This window comes from Mauremys reevesii, linkage group 13, assembly GCF_016161935.1.
Source record: "Mauremys reevesii isolate NIE-2019 linkage group 13, ASM1616193v1, whole genome shotgun sequence".
NCBI classification, from domain to species: domain Eukaryota; kingdom Metazoa; phylum Chordata; order Testudines; family Geoemydidae; genus Mauremys; species Mauremys reevesii.
Window position 1 is genome coordinate 17007903 of NC_052635.1, and position 19832 is coordinate 17027734.

Genomic DNA, 19832 nt, shown 5'->3' on the forward strand with positions numbered 1-19832 from the left:
GAAAGTCCAATGTCCGGGAAGCTTTGGTGACACTTACAACATTTGGGAGGGAATTGATCTCCTGGCGTCATAACACACCCGTGAGACTGGTCTCCTGTGTCCCAGCCCACTACCTCACTGTGCTGGGGGTTTGACTTCCTGCAGCTAACATGGGGCTTCCCCCTCCCTCAGAGCGCCCTTGGTCCCGTCCAGAGCTTTGTCGCAGATTCACTCCGGTCTCGGGCTGGTACGCACTGCCAAGCTGGGAGCACTTCATGCCTGGGAGGAAGCTGAGCTCTGCCCCGTTGGGGACCTCACTAGGGCAAGGGATGAACTCTCCTGTCGACCTCGCTGTGGCCTCCGAGATCCGGGTTTCTGGCAGTGCCAGGCACCGGAGTGGCGTCTACACTGCAGCTGTGCCGCTGCATGTCTTGTGCAGACAGTTCACTCTCTCGAATGCTGGCATCGTGGTAGCGGTTCAGGACCAAAGGCAGAGCAACCTGAGAGCTCCTCTGTGTCTCACACTCCTCCGGCCCGGACAGAAACAGACTCCGACCCATCGCTCTGCGCAGACGAGCTCCCTGGCAGTCACTGCCTGGCTCCGTGGGAAGGGGGTTTATCCGGTTCTGTTCTCCAAGGGCTCTTGGCAGCTTGCTCCCCAGAACTAGGCACAGAGGCAGAAGTTAACATTTCTCTGCCAGGAGCTTTCTGCACGTTCCCCAGGGTCAAGCTACAGCAGCACCTAGTGGGGAGAGCTGCGGGCTGGGGCCCAGGAACTGCTGAGTCCTAGGCCCGGCCCGTGGAGAGAACAGGTGTGCGAGCCATTCTGTGTGCCCCGAAACTCTCTGTCTCTATTCTGCACACTGCAGCCGGCAGCGCGGCTCCCGGCCTGGGGCCACAGACTTGTGCCAGCAGGGCTTGGGCCAGCCCCATAGCTATGCAGACAGCTTGGGCCAGGGCTCAGTCTCTGGCTCCTCACCCCACCCCAGGCATCCACACCTGAGCTACAGCGTCTCCGCAGCTTCGTCAGCACCAGGCCGCAGAGCTGTGCTGGGCAGCCTGCTGGGGCGATGTGCCGGCTGTCACGACAGTGGGGGGAGACCTAGGGGGTGCGGGCCCCACTTTCTCGGTGAGCCCGGCTGGCCAGCCCTTGGGCTCACTGAGGGGATCCGGGCGGAGGGGGCGTTTGGCAGGTGTTGTCATTGAACACCCCAGGACAGAGGGAGAAGGGGCACCGCTGGGCCGCTGCTCCCTGGGGCTGGGTTTGGCCCTGGGGGCCTAGAAGGAAAAGTGGCTGCTCCAGCCTTTCTCTCCTGAGCCAGCCAGCCTGCTCCGAACTGCCAGAGCATTCGCTACCTCAGCGCCTCCCAGCGTCCGGTGGGGGCTCAGGCCCAGGGCTGTCAGTTTTCTGGGGACATCTCTGCCCACGGTGCCAGGCTTCTGCGTGATGTGCCAGGCACACGTCCCAGCCCAGGGATTCAGGGGCTCCCAGCAACCCCAGCGAGCGGGGAACCGGGTAGGAAACACAACCCGCCCGAGCCCCACACAGCTGTGACTATCTCCAGACGGCACCAGCTGGGGAGTGACTAGAAAACAGCTCCCCAGAGCAGGCCTCAGAGCCCTGTGCCCCAGGTCCACTCGATGCCAGCTGGCAGAGGGCATAAGGATATCGAAATCCCCTGGGTCTGGTGCTTACAGTCGAGTTCACCTGCGGGTGGCATGGAAGGTCTCCGCAAAGCCCTAAACACTGGTGTACATTACTGGGCTGGGGTCCTTTGGTTAGACCATTGGTGCACGTGGAGAAGCTGTTCTGTGCACTGACCGAGCCCTGCAAGAGCCAGGCCTTGTAAACCTCAGGGTGTGACTCCCCCTGCACCTGTGTGCACACCCATGTGTGTCGGAGAGCGAGGGGGGACCCTGGGCAGACAGCCCAGCACAGGGAGATGCCACCAGCCCAGGAGCCTTGCAGGCCAGACTCGGGGGGCGGGGGACCCAACCCCAATGGGGGGACTGACGCTGGGGAGAAGGGTCCTACCACCCAGAGCCTGAGGGCACGTTGGCACCGCCAGAGCAAGCGTCCAACTCGCGGCGTCATAGTAGCGCAGCCAGTGCCTGGTACAGGGGAGGAGCAGGCTGTGAGACAGCTGGTTGTGGTGTCCCCAAGGGTTAATCCAGCACTAGGTTTGGTGGGGATCCTGCTAGGTGTTCTGTAGGATAAAGACCTTATCTGCAAGCTCTTTGAAGTAGGGATCTGTCTGCAAACTCCAAGCCATGTGTCCATGTGCTCCAGGGCTGGTGCAAGGAAGTTTTGGCCCTAGGTGAAATTTCCACCTTGCGTCACCGCCCCCCAGCTAACCCCACCTGCCACCCTCCCCCATGGCAGCTAACCACGCCCACCCACCCCTCCCTCCAGAGGAGCCCCCCCGCAGCAGCTAACCCAGCCCACCACCACCCCACACCTGGGGAGCCTCCCCCCACCCCGGCAGCAGTTACCCCCCCTGCAGCTAACCCCGCCTGGGGAGTCCCCGCTCCATGGCAGCTAACCCCGCCCCCTTGATCTGCTGCCAATGCCCCTACTTATACAGCCCAAAATGCCATTAGCCTTCCTGGCAACAAGGGCACCCTGCTGACTCATATCCAGCTTCTTGTCCACTGTAACCCCTAGGTCCTTTTCTGCAAAACTGCTGCCCAGCCACTCGGTCCCTAGTCTGTAGCAGTGCATGGGATTCTTCCATCCTAAGTGCAGGACTCTGCACTTGTCCTTGTTGAACCTCATCAGGTTTCTTTTGGCCCAATCCTCTAATTTGTCTAGATCCCTCTGTATCCTATCCCTACCCTCCAGCGTATCAACCACTCCTCCCACTTTAATGTCATCTGCAAACTTGCTGAGAGTGCAGTTCATGCCATCCTCCAGATCATTAATGAAGATATTGAACAAAACTGGCCCCACGACCGACCCTTGGGGCACTCCACTTGAAACCGGCTGCCAACTAGACATGGAGCCGTTGATCACTACCCGTTGATCCCGACCATCTAGCCAGCTTTCTATCCACCTTATAGTCCAATCGTCCAGCCCATACTTCTTTAACTTGCTGGCAAGAATACTGTGGGAGACTGTATCAAAAGCTTTGCTAAAGTCAAGGAATAACACATCCACTGCTTTCCCCTCATCCACAGAACCGGTTATCTCCTCATAGAAGGCAATTAGGTTAGTCAGGCATAACTTGCCTTTGGTGAATCCATTCTGACTGTTCCTGATCAACTTCGTCCCCTCCAAGTGATTCAAAATGGTTTCCTTGAGGACCTGCTCCATGATTTTTCCAGGGACTGAAGTGAGGCTGACTGGCCTGTAGCAGCCGCTCAGAGGATTCAGGGGGCCTGGGGCAAAGCAATTTTGGGGCCCCTTCCATAAAAAAAAAGTTGCAATACTATAGAACACTATATTCTTGTGGGGGCTCCTGCGAGGCCCGGGGCCTGGGGCAAATTGCCCCACTTGTCCCCCCTCCCCTTGGGCAGCCCTGGTCTGTAGTTCCCCGGATCCTCCTTCTTCCCTTTTTAAAAGATGGGCACTACATTAGCTTTCTTCCAGTCATCCGGGACCTCCCCCGATCGCCATGCAGACAATTGCAGACGCTCCCTGGCTGGGGCTAGCCTAGAAAAGTGACTTTCGGTTTTGCTTTTCCAGACTCTGCATCTGGGTCCGGCTAGCGAAGGTAACAGGGCCCTCAGGACACCCACAATCCCCTCCCCTGGGGTTCAGGGCCCTCAGGTGGGGAGAGAACCCAGGAGTCCTGGTTCCCAGCCCCCCGCAACAGGATAGGACCCAGGAGTCCTTCCCCCCAAGCCGGGGATAGAAGTGTGTGTGCGCTGCGACTCTAACACGACCAGGGAGGGTGTTGTGTCTCCCACCCCCAGCACTGCGCAGGGTGGATGTTCAGTGCAGGGGAGGGGGTTGGAGTCACGGCCCAGCCCTGACTCGGCACCGCCCATGGAGCCCCCCCCCCCAGCCCCGCTGGCCCCAGGAGTCACGGGGACTCGCCCTCAGCAGAGAGGGGTCTATGACCCTAGACGGGCAGGTCCGGCTCTGCCCAGCAGGGGACAGCGCGGCTCTGGGAGCAGGGCCCTGGAGGGGAGAGTTCGGATTGGAGCCAGTGCAGGAAATTCAGCAACTTGCTGGGTCAGAGCCGCCCCCGACTTCTGTCCATCCCGACCCCCCTCCCGCACTGTCCAACCCCCCATTCCGTCCATCTGTCCATCCTCAACCCCCACTCTGTCCAACCCCCCTTCTGTCCATCTGTCCATCCTCACCCCCTGAATGCCTGTCCAACTCCCTCTTCTGTCTGTGCGTCCCCACTCACGTCTCCCTCCATCCCCACTTCCCTCCTTCCGTCTGTCCATCCATCCCCCTACATTTCCATCTCTCAGCCGTACCCCAGTCTCTGCTGGGGGCTGGGGCCATGTGGGGGGGTCTGATTGTCTGGCTTGGCTGAGAGTCCTGATGGTGGGGTGTGTCCATCCCACTCTGGGCAAGTAGGGGGCGTCCCCCTCCTCAGCAGAAGTGCAGGGCCCCATGATGCTCCCCTACATTTCTCCACCCTCCCCCGGCCCCCAGCCATTCCCTCCATCCAAACATCCATCCCCACCCCACCCCCTCCGGTCCGTCTGTCCATCCATCCCTATTACCCCCCCCACACACACACATTTCTCCATCCAGTTCCCAGCTGTGCCCCGGTCCCTGCCAGCCCCCACCTGCTGGGAGCTGGCGCCGTGTGCAGGAAGGCGGGATCTGGGGGGGCCCGAGAGGAGCCATCACTCTGATCTCTGAGCTAGGCCCGTGAACCTGCGGGACTCCTTGCCACAGGACCTGGCTGAGCAGGGGGATGGAGCTGGGGTCTCAGAGCCGTTGCTGGGGGGCACTCCCTGTGCCCATCAGTTTCCATGGGAACCCTGTATCTCACCGCACACCCTTCCCCTGCACAGATCCCTGACCCCAGACCGAGATGAGGAGCTGCGGCCTCCTGAACAGTTCCAACAAGCCGGGTGAGTCAGGGCGGGGGGGTCCCATGACTGATGCCCCCCTCTCCTGGATCCTATGCGGGGGTGTTGTGGGGGGGCCCATGGCTGACATCCCCCTTTCCCAGTGCCCGTGGGGGTCAGAGGGGCCCCTGGCTGATGTCCGTCTCCCCCCAGTGCCCCTGCGCAGCGGCTCGGTGACGGTGCTGATCCGAGGCTTCGTGGCGGACGTGGGCTGTGAGCTGCTCTACAGGAACGATGAGCAGGGACCCGTGGAGGCCGTGTTCGTGTTCCCCGTGGACGCCGAGGCGGCCGTCTACGCCTTCCAGGCCCACCTGGGGGGCACCTGCATCCAGGCCCAGCTCCGCGAGAAGAAACAGGTACCGGGGGGGCATGGGTCCAATGGGGGAGAGATGGTGCCAGGGGGCAGGGTATGGGTACGCCTGCGCTGGCTAGGGGGCAGGGCAGTGCGCTGTTGTGGGGGCAGGGGGATCTCAGGGTAACCCTATCTCTCCCGGGAGCTGCAAGAGCTGTATAGGGACGTGCTGGCCAGGGGGCAGGGCAGGGGGATGTCGGGGGAATGGGGAATCTCGGGGTGACGCCATTTCTCCCGGCACACACAGGAGCTGTACAGAAACACGCTGGCAGTGGGATCTCATGGGATAAGGAGAGCTCAGGCTGACCCTGTCACTACAGGCGGTGCAGGAGCTGTTACTCCTGGGGGAATTAGGCACCAAAAAATTAAAATTTTGCATTTTTCTTGTCAAAATAACACAATGTAGTCACGCCAGTTTCCATTATTTTGGTAATTTATTTCAAAATAGTGTCAGCAAGTACGTCTGTAACAACACAGACCAAAACAAAGATTCTGGTAATTTTTTTCAACGAATAGATTGCTTTTGAGGCCTATTCATACAGAACTTGGTGTAAGAATTCTTTGAAACTACAATATAGAACCGGATTTCCTGCCCCCCTCAGAAGCAGCACAACGGCTTTGGGGAGTCAGGGGTAACGGAGGAGCTGAGGGAGAGGGAAGGAGTCTGGAGTGAACCTCGAGGATTGTTGGGGGTCGGTGGGAGAAGTATGGAACTGGTGTTTTGTGGGGGAGGGATTGTTAGGGAGTTGGGGAGCCTCCCCCATGCAGACTCTGGCTCACCCCAAGCCTCTCCCATTCAGTCAGGCACACCCCATCGATCTCTGCAGCCTCTTCCCCCATCCCTGTGTGCCCTGCATCCCCCTTCCCTTGCTCTCGTGTGGCCCTGCAGCCCCCCTCCCATTCAGTCCTTGGCTCAATGGTGTCACCCCACTAGCTCCTGAGCCCACAGCCCAGCCTCTCCCGCCACCAGCCCCTCTGAACCCCTCTCTGTTACCACCACCCCCCTGCAATCCCGTGTGCCCCACTCCGTCCTAACCTGGCTCCGCGGGCAGGATGCTGTGAAGAACTGGCCTCTGGTGGGTAAAAGATGGAACAGCAGCACTTCTTGGGCAGAATGTATTTTCTGCAGAGGGGGTGAGGGGAATTCTGCACCAGACGTGAATTCTGCGCAAACGCAGTGGTGCAGAATTCCCCCAGAAGTAACCTGTATGAAGATGTGCTGGTTGGGGGGCAGGGCAGGGGGATCTCAGGGGCAGGGGGATCTCGGGATGACCCTGTCTCTCCGGCAGGCGCAGGAGCTGTACGGGGATGCACTGGCCGGGGGGCAGAGCTCCTTCTTGCTGCAGCAGGAAGGGGCCGGGGGCGATGTTTTCAGCTGCTCCCTGGGGAACCTGCCCCCTGGGGAGGAGGCGGTGCTGACCCTGCGCTACGTCTGCGAGCTGTCGCTGGAGCCAGATGGAGCTGCCCGCTACATGCTGCCAGCTGTGCTGCGTCCCCGCTACACACCCCATGGTGAGACCCACAGATCCCCCTGCTCCCACCCGCGTGCCCCATGGTGAGACCCACAGATCCCCTGCCACTTTAGCCTGCCTGGTGAGACCTGCGGTCCCCATCACCCCTACTGCACACCCTATTGTGAGTGACCCCACAGCCTGTAACCCCACAAGGTCCCCTAGCCCCTGCTGCATACCCCACAGGGAAAGATCCACAGGGACCTTCATAGACCCATAGGTCACTACTGTGTGTCCCATGGTAAGCCCCCCCTCAGCCCTGCAATCTCCGCTCCAGGGTATGTGACTCCCCCTGGGCCCTTTCCTGATATCCCAGCATCCCCCTATGCCCCTCAATAGCCCATTCCCCCCATAGAATCATAGGACTGGAAGAGACATCGAGAGGTCATCTAGTCCAGTCTCCTGCACTTGTGGCAGGATTCATTATCTAGGCCATTCCTGACAGGTGTTTGTCTAACCTGCTCTTAGAAATCGCCAATGTTGGAGGTTCCACAAGCTCCCTAGGCAATTTATTCCAGTGCTTAACCACCCAGATAGGAAGTTTTTCCTAATGTCCAGCCTAAACCTCCCTTGTTGCAATTTAAGGCCATTGCTTCTTGTCCTACTCTCAGAGGTTAAGAAAAACAAATTTTTTTCTCCTCCTTGTAACAACGTTATCCATACTTGACAACTGTTATCATGTCCCCTCTCAGTCTTCTCTTCTCAGGACTAAACTAACCCAATGTTTTCAATCTTCCCTCATAGGGCATGTTTTCTAGAACTTTAATCAATATTGTTGCTCTTCTCTGGACTCTCTCCAATTTGTCCACATCCTTCCTCAAATGTGGCACCCAGAACTGGACACAATAATTCAGTTGAGGCCTAATCAGAGCAGAGGGGAGCGGAAGAATTACTTCTCGTGTCTTGCTTACAACACTCCTGCTAATATAGCCCAGAATGATGTTCCCTTTTTTTTTGCAACAGTGTTACACTGTTGATTCATATTTACCTTGTGATCCACTATAACTCCCTTTCCGCAGTATTTCTTCTTAGGCAGTCATTTCCCATTTAGTATGTGTGCAACTGATTGTTCCTTCCTAATGGAGTACTTTGCATTTGTCCTTCAGACCATTTCTCCAGTTTGTCCAGATCATTTTGAATTTTAATCCTATCCTCCAAAGCACTTGCAGCCCCTCCCGGCTTGGTATCTTTCTCAAACTTTACAAGTGTACTCTCTATGCCATTATCTAAATCATTGATGAAGATATTGAACAGAACCGGACCCAGAACTGATCTATTCGGAACCCCACTCATTATCCCTTTCCAGCATGACTGTGAACCACTGATAACTACTCTCTGGGAATGGTTTTCCAACCATTTTGCACTCACCTTATAGTAGCTCCAGCAAGATTGCGTGTCCCTAGTTTATTTAAGAGAAGGTCATGGGAGACAGTATCAAAAGCCTTACTAAAGTCAAGATATACCACATCTACTGCTTCCCCCCATCCACAAGACTTGTTACCCTGTCAAAGAAAGCTGTCAGGTTGGTTTAACAGGATTGGTTTTTGACAAATCCATGGTGACTGTTACTTATCACCTTATTATCTTCTAGGTGTTTGCAAAATGATTGCTTAATTATTTGCTCCATTATCTTACTGGTCTGTAATTTCCTGGGCTGTCCTCATTTCCCTTTTTACAGATAGGCACTAGATTTGCCTTTTTCATCTCTCCCATCTTCCATGACTTTGCAAAGATAATTGCTAATGGCTCAGGTATCTCCTCAGTCAGCTCCTGGAGTATTCTAAGATGCATTTCGTCAGGTCCTGGTGACCTGAAGACATCTAATTTGTCTAAGTAATTTTTAACTTGTTCTTTGCCTATTTTAGCCTCTTCTGATCCTACCTTGTTTTCACTGGCATTCACTGTGTTAGACGTCCAGTCACCAGCAGCCTCCTTGGTGAAAACCGAAACAAAGAAGTTATTAAGCATCTCTGCCATTTCTGCATTTTCTGCTATTCTCCCTCCCCTCCCCCCAATGAGTAATGGGCCGACCCTGTCCTTCATCTTCCTCTTGTTTCTAATGTAGAATGTTTTCTTGTTACCCTTTATGTCTCTGGCTGGTTTGATCTTGTTTTGTGCCTTGGCCTTTCTAACTGTCTCCAATTGTTTTTCCTGTTAGACTCACTTCACATGGGACCTCACCTGCCAACTCCCTGAGTTTGCTAAAGTTGCCTTCTTGAAATCCATTATCTTTATTTTGCTGTTCTCCCTCCTACCATTCCTTAGAATCATGAACTCTACCATTTCGTGATCACTTTCACCCCAGCTGCCTTCCACTTTCAGATTCTCAACCAGTTCCTCCCTATTTGTCAAAATCAAATCCAGAACAGCCTCTCCCCTGGTAGCTTTCTCCACCTTCTGAAATAAAAAATTGTCTCCACTACATTCCACAAACTTTTTGGCTAATCTGTGCCCTGCTGTGTTATTTTCTCAACAGAGGTCTGAGTAGTTGAAGTCCCCCATCACCACCCAGTCCTGTGCTTTGGATGATTTTGTTAGTTCTCCCTGGTTAGATGGTCGGTAGTAGACCCCTACCCTGACATCACCCTTGTTTTTTACCCCTTTTATCCTTACCCAGAGACTTTCAACAAGTCTGTCTCCTAGTTCCATCTAAATCTCAGTCCAAGCATACACCTTTTTAATATATAAGGCAACACCTCCTCCCTTTTTCCCCTGCCTGTCCTTCCTGAGCAAGCTGTACCCTTCTATCGCAATATTCCAGTCATGCAAATTATCCCACCAAGTCTCTGTGATGCCAACTGTCATAGTTGTGTTTATTTACTAGCATTACCAGTTCTTCCTGCTTATTGATCAATCAAACATGCATGAATGGGGGAGTTGGCCAAGGCAGCCGAACCCCCTCCACCCCCTGACCCAGATAAATAAAATACGAGAGCTTATATAGGATAAAACCACAAAAATTACATATACTTTCTTAAAACTTTACATCCACATACGGCATGAAGCAAAGCAGCTTTTCCTGTTTTCCTTAGTTTTGCCCTTTGTGGTTTCTTGCTCTGTCACTGGGCAGCTATTAATCACAAGCTGTTACAAATGGTTAGTTTTGCTTCTATAGTTTCTACAGTTAGTTCTGCTTTTATAATTTCTTTCTACCCTTCTTTTTTCGACCTTCCTCCACCTTTTCTACCTTCAGGCCGTACATACAGTTTGCTTAACCAAAGTTTAGGCCTCAAAACATTTTTCCTCCACATTCCCCATACTTCTCACCTTCATATACAGACATCTAAGATACTGATTTGATTCCCTCCCCGCCCCCCACCAGTTCTGTCTTGTCTCTCCTTTAGAGAGGAGAACTAGAGAGGAGAACTAGAAGTCCTGGCACAGTCAAGGAATTATGATGTAATTGGAATAACAGAGACTTGGTGGGATAACTCACATGATTGGAGTACTGTCATGGATGGATATAAACTGTTCAGGAAGGACAGGCAGGGCAGAAAAGGTGGGGGAGTTGCGTTGTATGTAAGAGAGCAGTATGACTGCTCAGAGCTCCAGTATGAAACTGCAGAAAAACCTGAGAGTCTCTGGATTAAATTTAGAAGTATGAACAACAAGGGTGATGTCGTGGTGGGAGTCTGCTACAGACCACCAGACCAGGGGGATGAGGTGGACGAGGCTTTCTTCCAGCAACTAACAGAAGTTGCTAGATCACAGGCCCTGGTTCTCATGGGTGACTTTAATCACCCTGGGAGAGCAATACAGCAGTGCACAGACAATCCAGGAAGTTTCTGGAAAGTGTAGGGGACAATTTCCTGGGGCAAGTGCTGGAGGAAGCAACTAGGGGAAAAGCTCTTCTTGACCTGCTGCTCACAAACAGGGAAGAAATAGTAGAGGAAGCAATAGTAGATGGGAACCTGGGAGGCAGTGACCATGAGATGGTCGAGTTCAGGATCCTGACACAAGGAAGAAAGGAGAGCAGTAGAACAGAGACCCTGGACTTCAGAAAAGCAGACTTCGACTCCCTCAGGGAACTGATGGGCAAGGTCCCGTGGGAGAATAACATGACGGGGAAAGGAGTCAAGGAAAGCTGGCTGTATTTTAAAGAATCCTTATTGAGGTTGCAGGAACAAACCATCCCGATGTGTAGGAAGAAAAGTTAATATGGCAGGCGTTCAGCTTGGCTTAACAGTGAAATCCTTGCTTGTCTTAAACACAAAAAAAACAGCTTACAAGAAGTGGAAGATTGGACAAATAACCAGGGAGGAGTATAAACGTATTGCTCAGGCATGCAGGAGTGAAATTAGGAAGGCCAAATCACACTTGGAGTTGCAGCTAGCCGGAGATGTTAGGAGTAACAAGAAGGGTTTCTTCAGGTATGTTAGCAACAAGAAGAAAGTCAAGGAAAGTGTGGGCCCCTTGCTGAATGAGGGAGGGAACCTAGTGACAGAGGATGTGAAGAAAGCTAGTGTACTCAATGCTTTTTTTGCCTCTGTCTTCACAGACAAGGTCAGCTCCCAGACAGCTGCACTCTGCAGCACAGTATGGGGAGGAGGTGACCAGCTCTCTGTGGAGAAAGAAGTAGTTCGGGACTATTTAGAAAAGCTGGATGAGCACAAGTCCATGGGGCCGGATGCACTGCATCCAAGGGTGCTAAAGGAGTTGGCCGATGAGATTGCAGAGCCATTGGCCATTATCTTTGAAAAATCATGGCGATCGGGGGAGGTCCTGGATGACTGGAAAAAAGCTAATGTAGTGCCCATCTTTAAAAAAGGGAAGAAGGAAGATTCAGGGAACTACAGGCCAGTCAGTCTCACCTCAGTCCCTGAAAAAATCATGGAACAGGTCCTCAAGGAATCAATTCTGAACCACTTAAAGGAGGGGAAAGTGATCAGGAACAGTCAGCATGGATTCACCAAGGGCAAGTCATGCTTGACTAACCTAATTGCCTTCTATGATGAGATAACCGGCTCTGTGGATGAGGGGAAAGCAGTGGATGTGCTATTTCTGGACTTTAGCAAAGCTTTTGATACAGTCTCCCACAGTATTCTTGCCAGCAAGTTAAAGAAGTCTGGGCTGGATGAATGGACGGTAAGGTGGATAGAAAACTGGCTAGATGGTCGGGCTCAACGGGTAGTGATCAATGGTTCCATGTCTAGTTGGCAGCCGGTATCAAGTGGAGTGCCCCAAGGGTCGGTGCTGGGGCCGGTTTTGTTCAATATCTTCATTAACGATCTAGAGGATGGTGTGGACTGCACCCTTAGCAAGTTTGCAGATGACACTAAACTGGGAGGAGTGGTTGATACGCTAGAGGGTAGGGGTAGGATACAGAGGGACCTAGACAAATTAGAGGATTGGGCCAAAAGAAATATGATGAGGTTCAACGAGGACAAGTGCAGAGTCCTGCATTTAGGATGGAAGAATCCCATGCACTGCTATAGACTAGGGACCGAATGGCTGGGCAGCAGTTCTGCAGAAAGGAACCTAGGGGTTACAGTGGACGAAAAGCTGAATATGAGTCAATAGTGTGCCCTTGTTGCCAAGAAGGCTAATGGCATTTTGGGCTGTATAAGTAGGGGCATTTCCAGCAGATCGAGGGATGTGATCATTCCCCTCTATTCAGCACTGGTGAGGCCTCATTTGGAGTACTGTGTCCAGTTTTGGGCCCCACACTAAAAAAAGGATGTGGATAAATTGGAGAGAGTCCAGCAGAGGGCAACAAAAATGATTAGGGGGCTGGAGCACATGACTTATGAGGAGAGGCTGAGGGAACTGGGATTGTTTAGTCTGCAGAAGAGAAGAATGAGGGGGGATTTGATAGCTGCTTTCAACTACCTGAAAGGGGGTTCCAAAGAGGATGGATCTAGACTGTTCTCAGTGGTAGAAGATGACAGAACAAGGAGTAATGGTCTCAAGTTGCAGAGGGGGAGGTTTAGGTTGGACATTAGGAAAACTTTTTCACCAGTAGGGTGGTGAAGAACTGGAATGGGTTACCTAGGGAGGTAGTGGAATCTCCTTCCTTAGAGGTTTTTAAGGTCAGGCTTGACAAAGCCCTGGCTGGGATGATTTAGTTGGGTTTGGTCCTGCTTTGAGCAGGGGGTTGGACTAGATGACCTCCTGAGGTCCCTTCCAACCCTGAGATTCTATGACTCTATCCCTCCCATAACAGCCCATGCTCCCCCCAAATTCCAAACCTTCTCCCAGGTCTCCATGTTGTTGACTTACCTGAGGGCTTTGGTCACCTGTCCCCGTCAAACCTAGTTTCAAGCCCTCCTCTCTAGGCCAGCCAGTCTGTAGCCAAATATGCTCTTCCCCTTCCTCGCTAGCTGGGCCCCATCTCTGCTTAGCATCCTTCTTCCTGGAACAGCAGCTTGTGGCCAAGAAAGCCAAAGCGCTCCTGGCGGCACCATCTTCACAGCCAGGCATTCGCCTCCAGGATGCATCTGTCTCTGCCTGGGCCCGTGCTCACCCCGTGTCTCTCTCTGCAGGGTGGGACGGGGAGGACGTCACCCAGGGGGTCCCGCGAGTCCCCCAGGGGGAGCTGCCCTACACCTTGAGCCTGAGCGCCACGCTGCAGTCACCCCACGGCATCGACCGCGTGCTCTCCAACTGCTCCCTCACCCCCCTGAGCTACACGGCCGGGAACCGGACCAGCGCCCAGGTAAGGTCTCACCCGGACACTTGGGTCTCCACTATCCCCACTGGGAGAGTCAATATGGGTGGGCAGCTCTGAGCAGGGGGTGATGGGGGCTCTGGGCTGAGGGGTGGGTGCCAGGGCACTGGGCCTGGGTCCTGGGTGAGCATATACAGGGGTGGGAGCTCTGGGGCAGGACGGGGGTGACGGGGAAGAGGGTTGAGCGACACCAACAGATCCGGGGAATTGCCCATGTTCTCTGGGGAAAATCTCAAGGGGCTGAGATCAGCCTGTGGGTTTGAAATCCTGGACATTCAAGGGTCCTGGTTCCCTTTGCTTTCTGGGAGTTTCCTTCTCCTTCATTTTGAATGGAAGAAAATGGGGGGTGGGAAAATATCACCCCCAAATTGGAAAGATTTAGCCAAAGTCAGAATTTTCCCAGTGTTTTCTGCAAGAAGAGCCAAGTCCCTGTGTTGCCTTTGGGGTGTTTTTCCCTCCCTCTCTCCCTCCCTCCTAACCCGGAGTTGCTCCCTCCCCCCGGCTGCATGGGGGGCACTGAGCTGGGAACCCTGCCCCCCCAGGAGCCGAGGGGCAGTGACGGTGTCTGTCTCTCCCCAGGTGTCTCTGGCCGAGGCCCCCCCGTGGGGCCGGGACGTGGAGCTGCTGGTGTATTACACGGAGCCGCACAAACCCAGCGCAGTGCTGGAGCTCGGGTTGCCCGGAGCAGAGCCAGGTGGGGGAGTCCTGCACCCTGCTGCCCTGGCCAGTGGATCCATGGGATGGGGATGTTGGGGTGGGGGGGGTTTCTGGGCAGTGACTTGGGTTCAGGGGGCCCGGGGCAATGAGGGGGATGGTCAGGGAATGGGGGGATATAGTGCAGGGGTGGGCAGACTATGGCCCACAGGCCGGATCTGGCCCCTCAGGTCTTTGGCTACGGGTGGGGGGGTCACAAGGCTCCGTGCGTTGCCTCCAGGCACCGTCCCCTGCAGCTCCCATTGGCCAGGAATGGGGAACCGCCTCCAATGGGAGCTTCAGGGGAGGTACCTGGACGCGTGGCAAGGGCAGCACACGCAGCGACCTCCACCCCCTCTCCCCCAGGGGCCTCAGCGCTTCCTGGAGCAGCGCGGGGCCGGGGACAGGGCAGGCATGCAGGGAGCCTGCCCTGGCCCTGGTGTGCACCGCTGCCACCCCGGAGCCCGAACCCCTCCTGCACCCCACCCCCCAACTCCCTGCCCTTATTCCCCTGCCTGCACTGTGCACCTGAGCCTGCTCGTACACCCCACACCCCTCCTGCACCCCAACTCCCTGCCCTGAGCCCCCTGCCTGCACTGCGCACCCCTCCTGCACCCCAACCCCCTTCCCTGAGCCCCCTCGTACACCCTGCACCCCAACTCCCTGCCCTAAGCCCCCTGCCTGCACCGCGCACCCCTCCTGCACCCCAACCCCCTTCCCTGAGCCCCTCGTACACCCTACACCTCCTGCACCCCACCTCCCGACTCCCCGCCCTAATTCCCCTGCCTGCACTGTGCACCTGAGCCCCCTCGTACACCCCCCACCCCTCCAGTACCCCAACCCTTTGCCTTGAGCTCCCTGCTGCACCCTGTGCCCCTCCTGCACCCCAACCCCCTGCCCTGAGCCCCCTGCCTCACCCCAACCCCCTGCCCTGAGCCCCCTTCCCACACTCCACACCCCTCCTCTGCCCCAGTCCCTTGCCTTGAGCTCCTTTCAGCACACCGCACCCCCTCACACACCCCAACCCCCTGCGCCAGCCCTGCATACAATTTCCCCACCCAGATGTGGCCCTCAGCCCAAAAAGTTTGCCCACCCCTGATATAGTGTATTAAGATTTTCAGAAAGCCTTTGCCAAGGTCCGTCACCAAAGGCTCTTACACAAGGTAAGTTGTCATGGCATAAGAGGGAAGGTCGTCTCATGGACTGGTAACTGGTTCAAAGACAGGAAACCGAGGGTAGGAATAAAGGGTCAGTTTTCAGAATGGAGAGAGGTAAATAGTGATGTCCCCAGGGGTCTGTACTGGGACCAGGGCTGTTCAACATATTCATAAATGATGTGGAAAAAGGGGTAAACAGTGAGGTGGCAAAATTTGCAGAAGATACAAAACTACTCAAGATAGCTCAGCCCAAAGCAGACTGTGAAGAGTTACAAAGGGACCTCACAAAGCTGGGTGACTGAGCAACAAAGCGGCAGATGAAATTCAGTGTTGATAAGTGCAGAGTGATGCACACTGCTAAACGTCATCCCAACTATACGTATAAAATGACGAGGTCTAAATTAGCTGTGACCACTCAAGAAAGATCTTGGAGTCATCGTGGCGAGTTCTCTGAAAACATTTCTCCTGCGGGCATTCTGCGCCAAAACGTTAAAAACTCTGCTCCAAAAATATAAAAATTCCAGGCACCGTGTTCTAAATTTCTGCAAATGTTATTTGTCAAATAAATGTGGAGGCTCCAGCCTGGCAGTGGGGAGCACGGGCCACTGGCTGCACAGAGGTGGGAGATCACTGTGCAGCTCCCCCCGGGACACGGACTCAGCGCTGAGGCTGCACCCAACCCTGACTGTGCAAGGACCGGGCCTGCCCCAGAAACACCCCAAGGCCCTGCCCTCTGTGCCAGGCGCACCAGGTGTGGGGGCAGCAGGCTCAGCAAGGCAGGATCCTTGTGTGGGGGGGCTTAGTGTGGGGGGATGCAGGTGTGGGGTGAGAGGGCTCTGGGTGGGGCAGTCTGGGTGCAGGCAGCTCAGTGGGGGATCTGCAGAGGGGGATCTGGATGCACAGGAGCTTGTTGGGAGGTTCTGGGTGCAAAGATAATGGGACTCTGCAGGGGGTTAGGGTGAAGGTGGTTAGGGCTCAGCAGGGTGGACTCTGGGGTGGGGGGGCTCAGTGGGGTCGGGATCTAGGTGCAGATGGTTGGGGCTCAGTGGGGTGGGGATCTGAGTGCTGATGGCTCGTTGAGGTGGTCCAGGTGCAGCGGGAGTGGGGCTCATCAGGGTAGGTTCTGAGTGTGGGGGGGTGAGGCTCAGTGGGAGGGTCTGCGTATGAGGGTGTCTGGATGCACATGGGTTGGACGGATGGGGGAGCAGCTCCCTGTACAGGGATCCCTCCCCCTTCAGCTGAGGAGCGATGGGTGCAGGAAGTGGTGGTGGCGGAGTGGGAGTTTGCAGAGCTTCCTGCAGCTGGGGGAGAAATCTGGGGGTGGGTCTGACCCAACCCCAATTGCCGTGCTGGGGAAGAGGAAGTCCCGACCTCCCCAACCCAGCCGGGACTAGCAGCTGAACCCAGCACAGGACAAGAGCCACTAGCTGGATCTTTCCCAGTCTTGCCCCCTGCCCCACAGTGATTTACCTTCCACTGGCTGCCCTGGGCACCTGAAACATACGGCTGGGAGGGTCACATGCCCACTTTTGTGGCTTCCCTTTGCTTCCCTGATAGGAAGTCATTTTTATTTTTTTTTGCAGGGAAGCAAGGAAATCGGCACTGGACATAAATTCTGCGCATGCGCAGTGGTGCAGAATTCCCCCAGGAGTAAAACATCCACTGAAAGTGCAGCTGCAATCCAAAAAACAAACCGAGTGTTAGGAATCATTAGGAAAGGGATAAATAACAACACAAAAAATATTGTATCGCCTCTAGATCAGCAGTTCTCAAACCGTAGCAACCTGAGGTCCCCCACTTTGATTTTAAAATTTTCAGGGACCCCTCCCCTGCCCTGCCCCTTCCTGGTCAATGGGAACTGCGGAGCCAGCACTCTGGCAGGGGCCATGAGCGGAGCCTCACTGGCTGCCATGGGGCCACAGGGAGCTGGCAGCCATTTCCAGGCAGAGGAGTTGAGCGAGGGAGAGGGAAGAGTTTGTCAGCGGGACCCGCAGACACCATGGAGCTCCCTCGCAGACCCCCAGGGGTCCGCGGACTCCAGTTTGAGAAACGCTGCTCTAGATAAATCCATGGTTCGCCCTCACAGGCAACGGATTGAAAACAAACACAAGGAAATATTTCTTCACACAGCTAAGGAGGGATATGATCGAGGTCTACACAATCATGACTGGTGTGGAGAAAATAAATAAGGACGTGTTATTTACTCCTCATAACCCAAGAACCAGAGGTCACCAAATGAAACTAATTAAGCAGCAGATTTTAAAAAAGCCAAAGGAAGTCTTTCTTTACACAGGTTTCAGAGTAGCAGCCGTGTTAGTCTGTATCCGCAAACAAAAACAGGAGTACTTGTGGCACCTTAAAGACTAACAAATTTATTTAGCTGAAGCTTTTTGCTGATGCTAGCTCACTTCTGTGCATTCAAGAGAAAGCCTTGGCTTACAACTAACAACTAAATGTTAGTCTTGTCCACTGCACAGTCAATCTGTGGAACTCCTTGCCAGAGGATGTTGAGAAAGCCAGGACTGTGTAACAGGGGTGAAAAAAGAGCTAGATAAGTTCATGGAGGATAGGTCCATCAACAGCTATTAGCCAGGATGGGCAGGGATGGTGTCTCTAGCCTCTGTTTGCCAGAAGCTGGGGACGGGTGACAGGGGATGGATCACTCGATGATTCCCTGTTCTGTTCATTCCCTCTGGGGCACCTGGCATAGGCCACTGTTGGCAGACAGGATACTGGGCTAGATGGACCTTTGGTCTGACCCATTGTGGCCGTTCTTATGATTGTGGGTGGGTGTTGAAGGAGCTGGGGATGAGGTGTGTGTGGAGCTGGAGACCAGAAGAAGCTGGGAACCAGAGGGGGGGTCTCGGCGGAGCAGGGACTGGGAGGGTGGGGTGCCTGGGAGCAGGTAGACACTGGGGTGCATTTCAGGTTCGGGGATACGGAGCAGAACGGGATGGAAGGGAAGGCGCTGAGGGGCTGGTAATTGGGATCAGTGTGGGATCTAGGGGAAAGAGGTGCGAGGGGAGGGACAGAGGGGTGTGGCTCTGGGGCAGTCAGGGGATGGTGGGGGATCTAGGGAGAGGGTGATATGAGGGGAGGGACAGAGAGGTCGGGCTCAGGGGCAGTCGGGCACTGGGGGGTGGTAGGGGATCTATGGGGAGGGCAGGAGGGAGGAGGGACATGGGTGGGGCTCTGGCTGGAGCAGTCAGGTGGGCCTGGGGGCTCTCGCAGGCTCACAGGGCTCGACCCCATGTCTGCCCCATTTGGGGCTGGCCCCGTCTCCCCGCAGGCTCCCTGATGGGCGACCCGGCCGTGATGGTGACCCTGCTGCCCAGCCTGCCTGAGGCGGTGCCGGGCCAGAGCCCATCCGGGGAGTTCATCTTCCTGCTGGACCGCTCCGGCAGCATGCAGTGCCCCATGGACGGCCGAGACCGCTCACCCCAGCGCATCGACAGCGCCAAGGTACGGCCAGGCGGGAGGCCGCGCTAGATGGGCCCGTGGAGGGGAGCAGCTCAGACTGGCTGGGCCTGGGGGGCAGAGCCAGGTGGAGGAACAGCCCAAGCTGGTTAGGCCCGGGGCAGTGACTTCATCTGTCTGTCCGTCCCCAGGAGACCCTGGTCCTGCTGTTGAAGAGTTTGCCCCTGGGCTGTTATTTCAACATCTACGGCTTTGGGTCTCGGTTCGAGTCCTTCTACCCGTGAGTCCAGGGCAGGATGGGGTTGGGGTGTCCCTGGGTTGGGGGCAGGTCTGGCTGGGGTCGGGATGTCCCTGGCTTCAGCTGTCCCTCCCCCTGACCCCTCGGTGCCCCCCGCAGGCAGAGCATGGCATACACCCAACAGACCATGGCCGAGTCCCTGCAGCACATCCAGCAGCTCCAGGCTGACCTGGGGGGCACCGAGATCTTGGCGCCGCTACGAGCCATTTACCGCAGCCCCTGCCAGGACGGGCACCCGCGCCAGGTATCAGGGGCAGCAGCAGGGTGTCCCGGGGCTTGGAGAGGGGCTGGGGGAGTAGCTGACAGAGGCTTTACGGAAGGGCTCAGAGTGGGACTGTGACCAATGGGGGGCCAGTGCCCCTGGGGGTGGGAGCAGTCCGTGGTGGGCAGGAGCTAAGGGGGGCTACCTCTGTCTAGAGCTGGGTGGCAGCGCTGGGAGGGAGGGAGGAGTGCCAGGGAGGTCTCTGGGAGGGGGGTCAGTGGGGCAGGCTCTCTGGGGGCTGCCCCCATTCCCAGGGGGAGGGGGTGTCTCCAGGAGGATTTGGGGTCCCAGGCTCTGACAGCGTCTCTCCCCCGCCAGCTGTTCGTGTTCACGGACGGGGAGGTGGGTAACACCAAGGACGTCATCACTGAGGTGCAGTGTCACCAGAGGTCCCACAGGTAAAGGGGGCACCTGCCCCCCAGCATCCCTCCCACCCTGCCCCCAAGCGCCCTCCAAGTC

At 55.5% G+C, this 19832-nt stretch overlaps 2 protein-coding genes across 2 annotated transcripts in view; both read left to right on the top strand.

Moving 5' to 3' along the window:
* The window catches only part of LOC120381343 (von Willebrand factor A domain-containing protein 5A-like), a 48155-nt gene that overhangs the window by 17458 nt on the left and 10865 nt on the right, over positions 1–19832 (top strand). The window lies entirely within an intron of this gene.
* LOC120381341 (von Willebrand factor A domain-containing protein 5A-like) lies at positions 3634–19775 on the top strand. The gene is made up of 10 exons (XM_039499555.1): positions 3634–3692; positions 4960–5019; positions 5170–5372; positions 6658–6880; positions 13362–13534; positions 14126–14240; positions 18686–18858; positions 19005–19093; positions 19211–19355; positions 19692–19775. Exons 2-10 carry the CDS (start codon positions 4980–4982, stop codon positions 19773–19775), a joined length of 1245 nt encoding a protein of 414 aa, XP_039355489.1. The 5' UTR covers positions 3634–3692; positions 4960–4979.

Bases quoted from the DNA above. Each gene is read 5' to 3' on its own strand.
- LOC120381341 (XM_039499555.1), top strand. From the start codon at position 4,980: ATGAGGAGCTGCGGCCTCCTGAACAGTTCCAACAAGCCGG. The intron at 6,881-13,361 runs GTGAGACCCACA...CTCTCTCTGCAG, and splicing joins TCCCCGCTACACACCCCATG to GGTGGGACGGGGAGGACGTC. The intron at 18,859-19,004 runs GTACGGCCAGGC...GTCCGTCCCCAG, and splicing joins AGCGCATCGACAGCGCCAAG to GAGACCCTGGTCCTGCTGTT.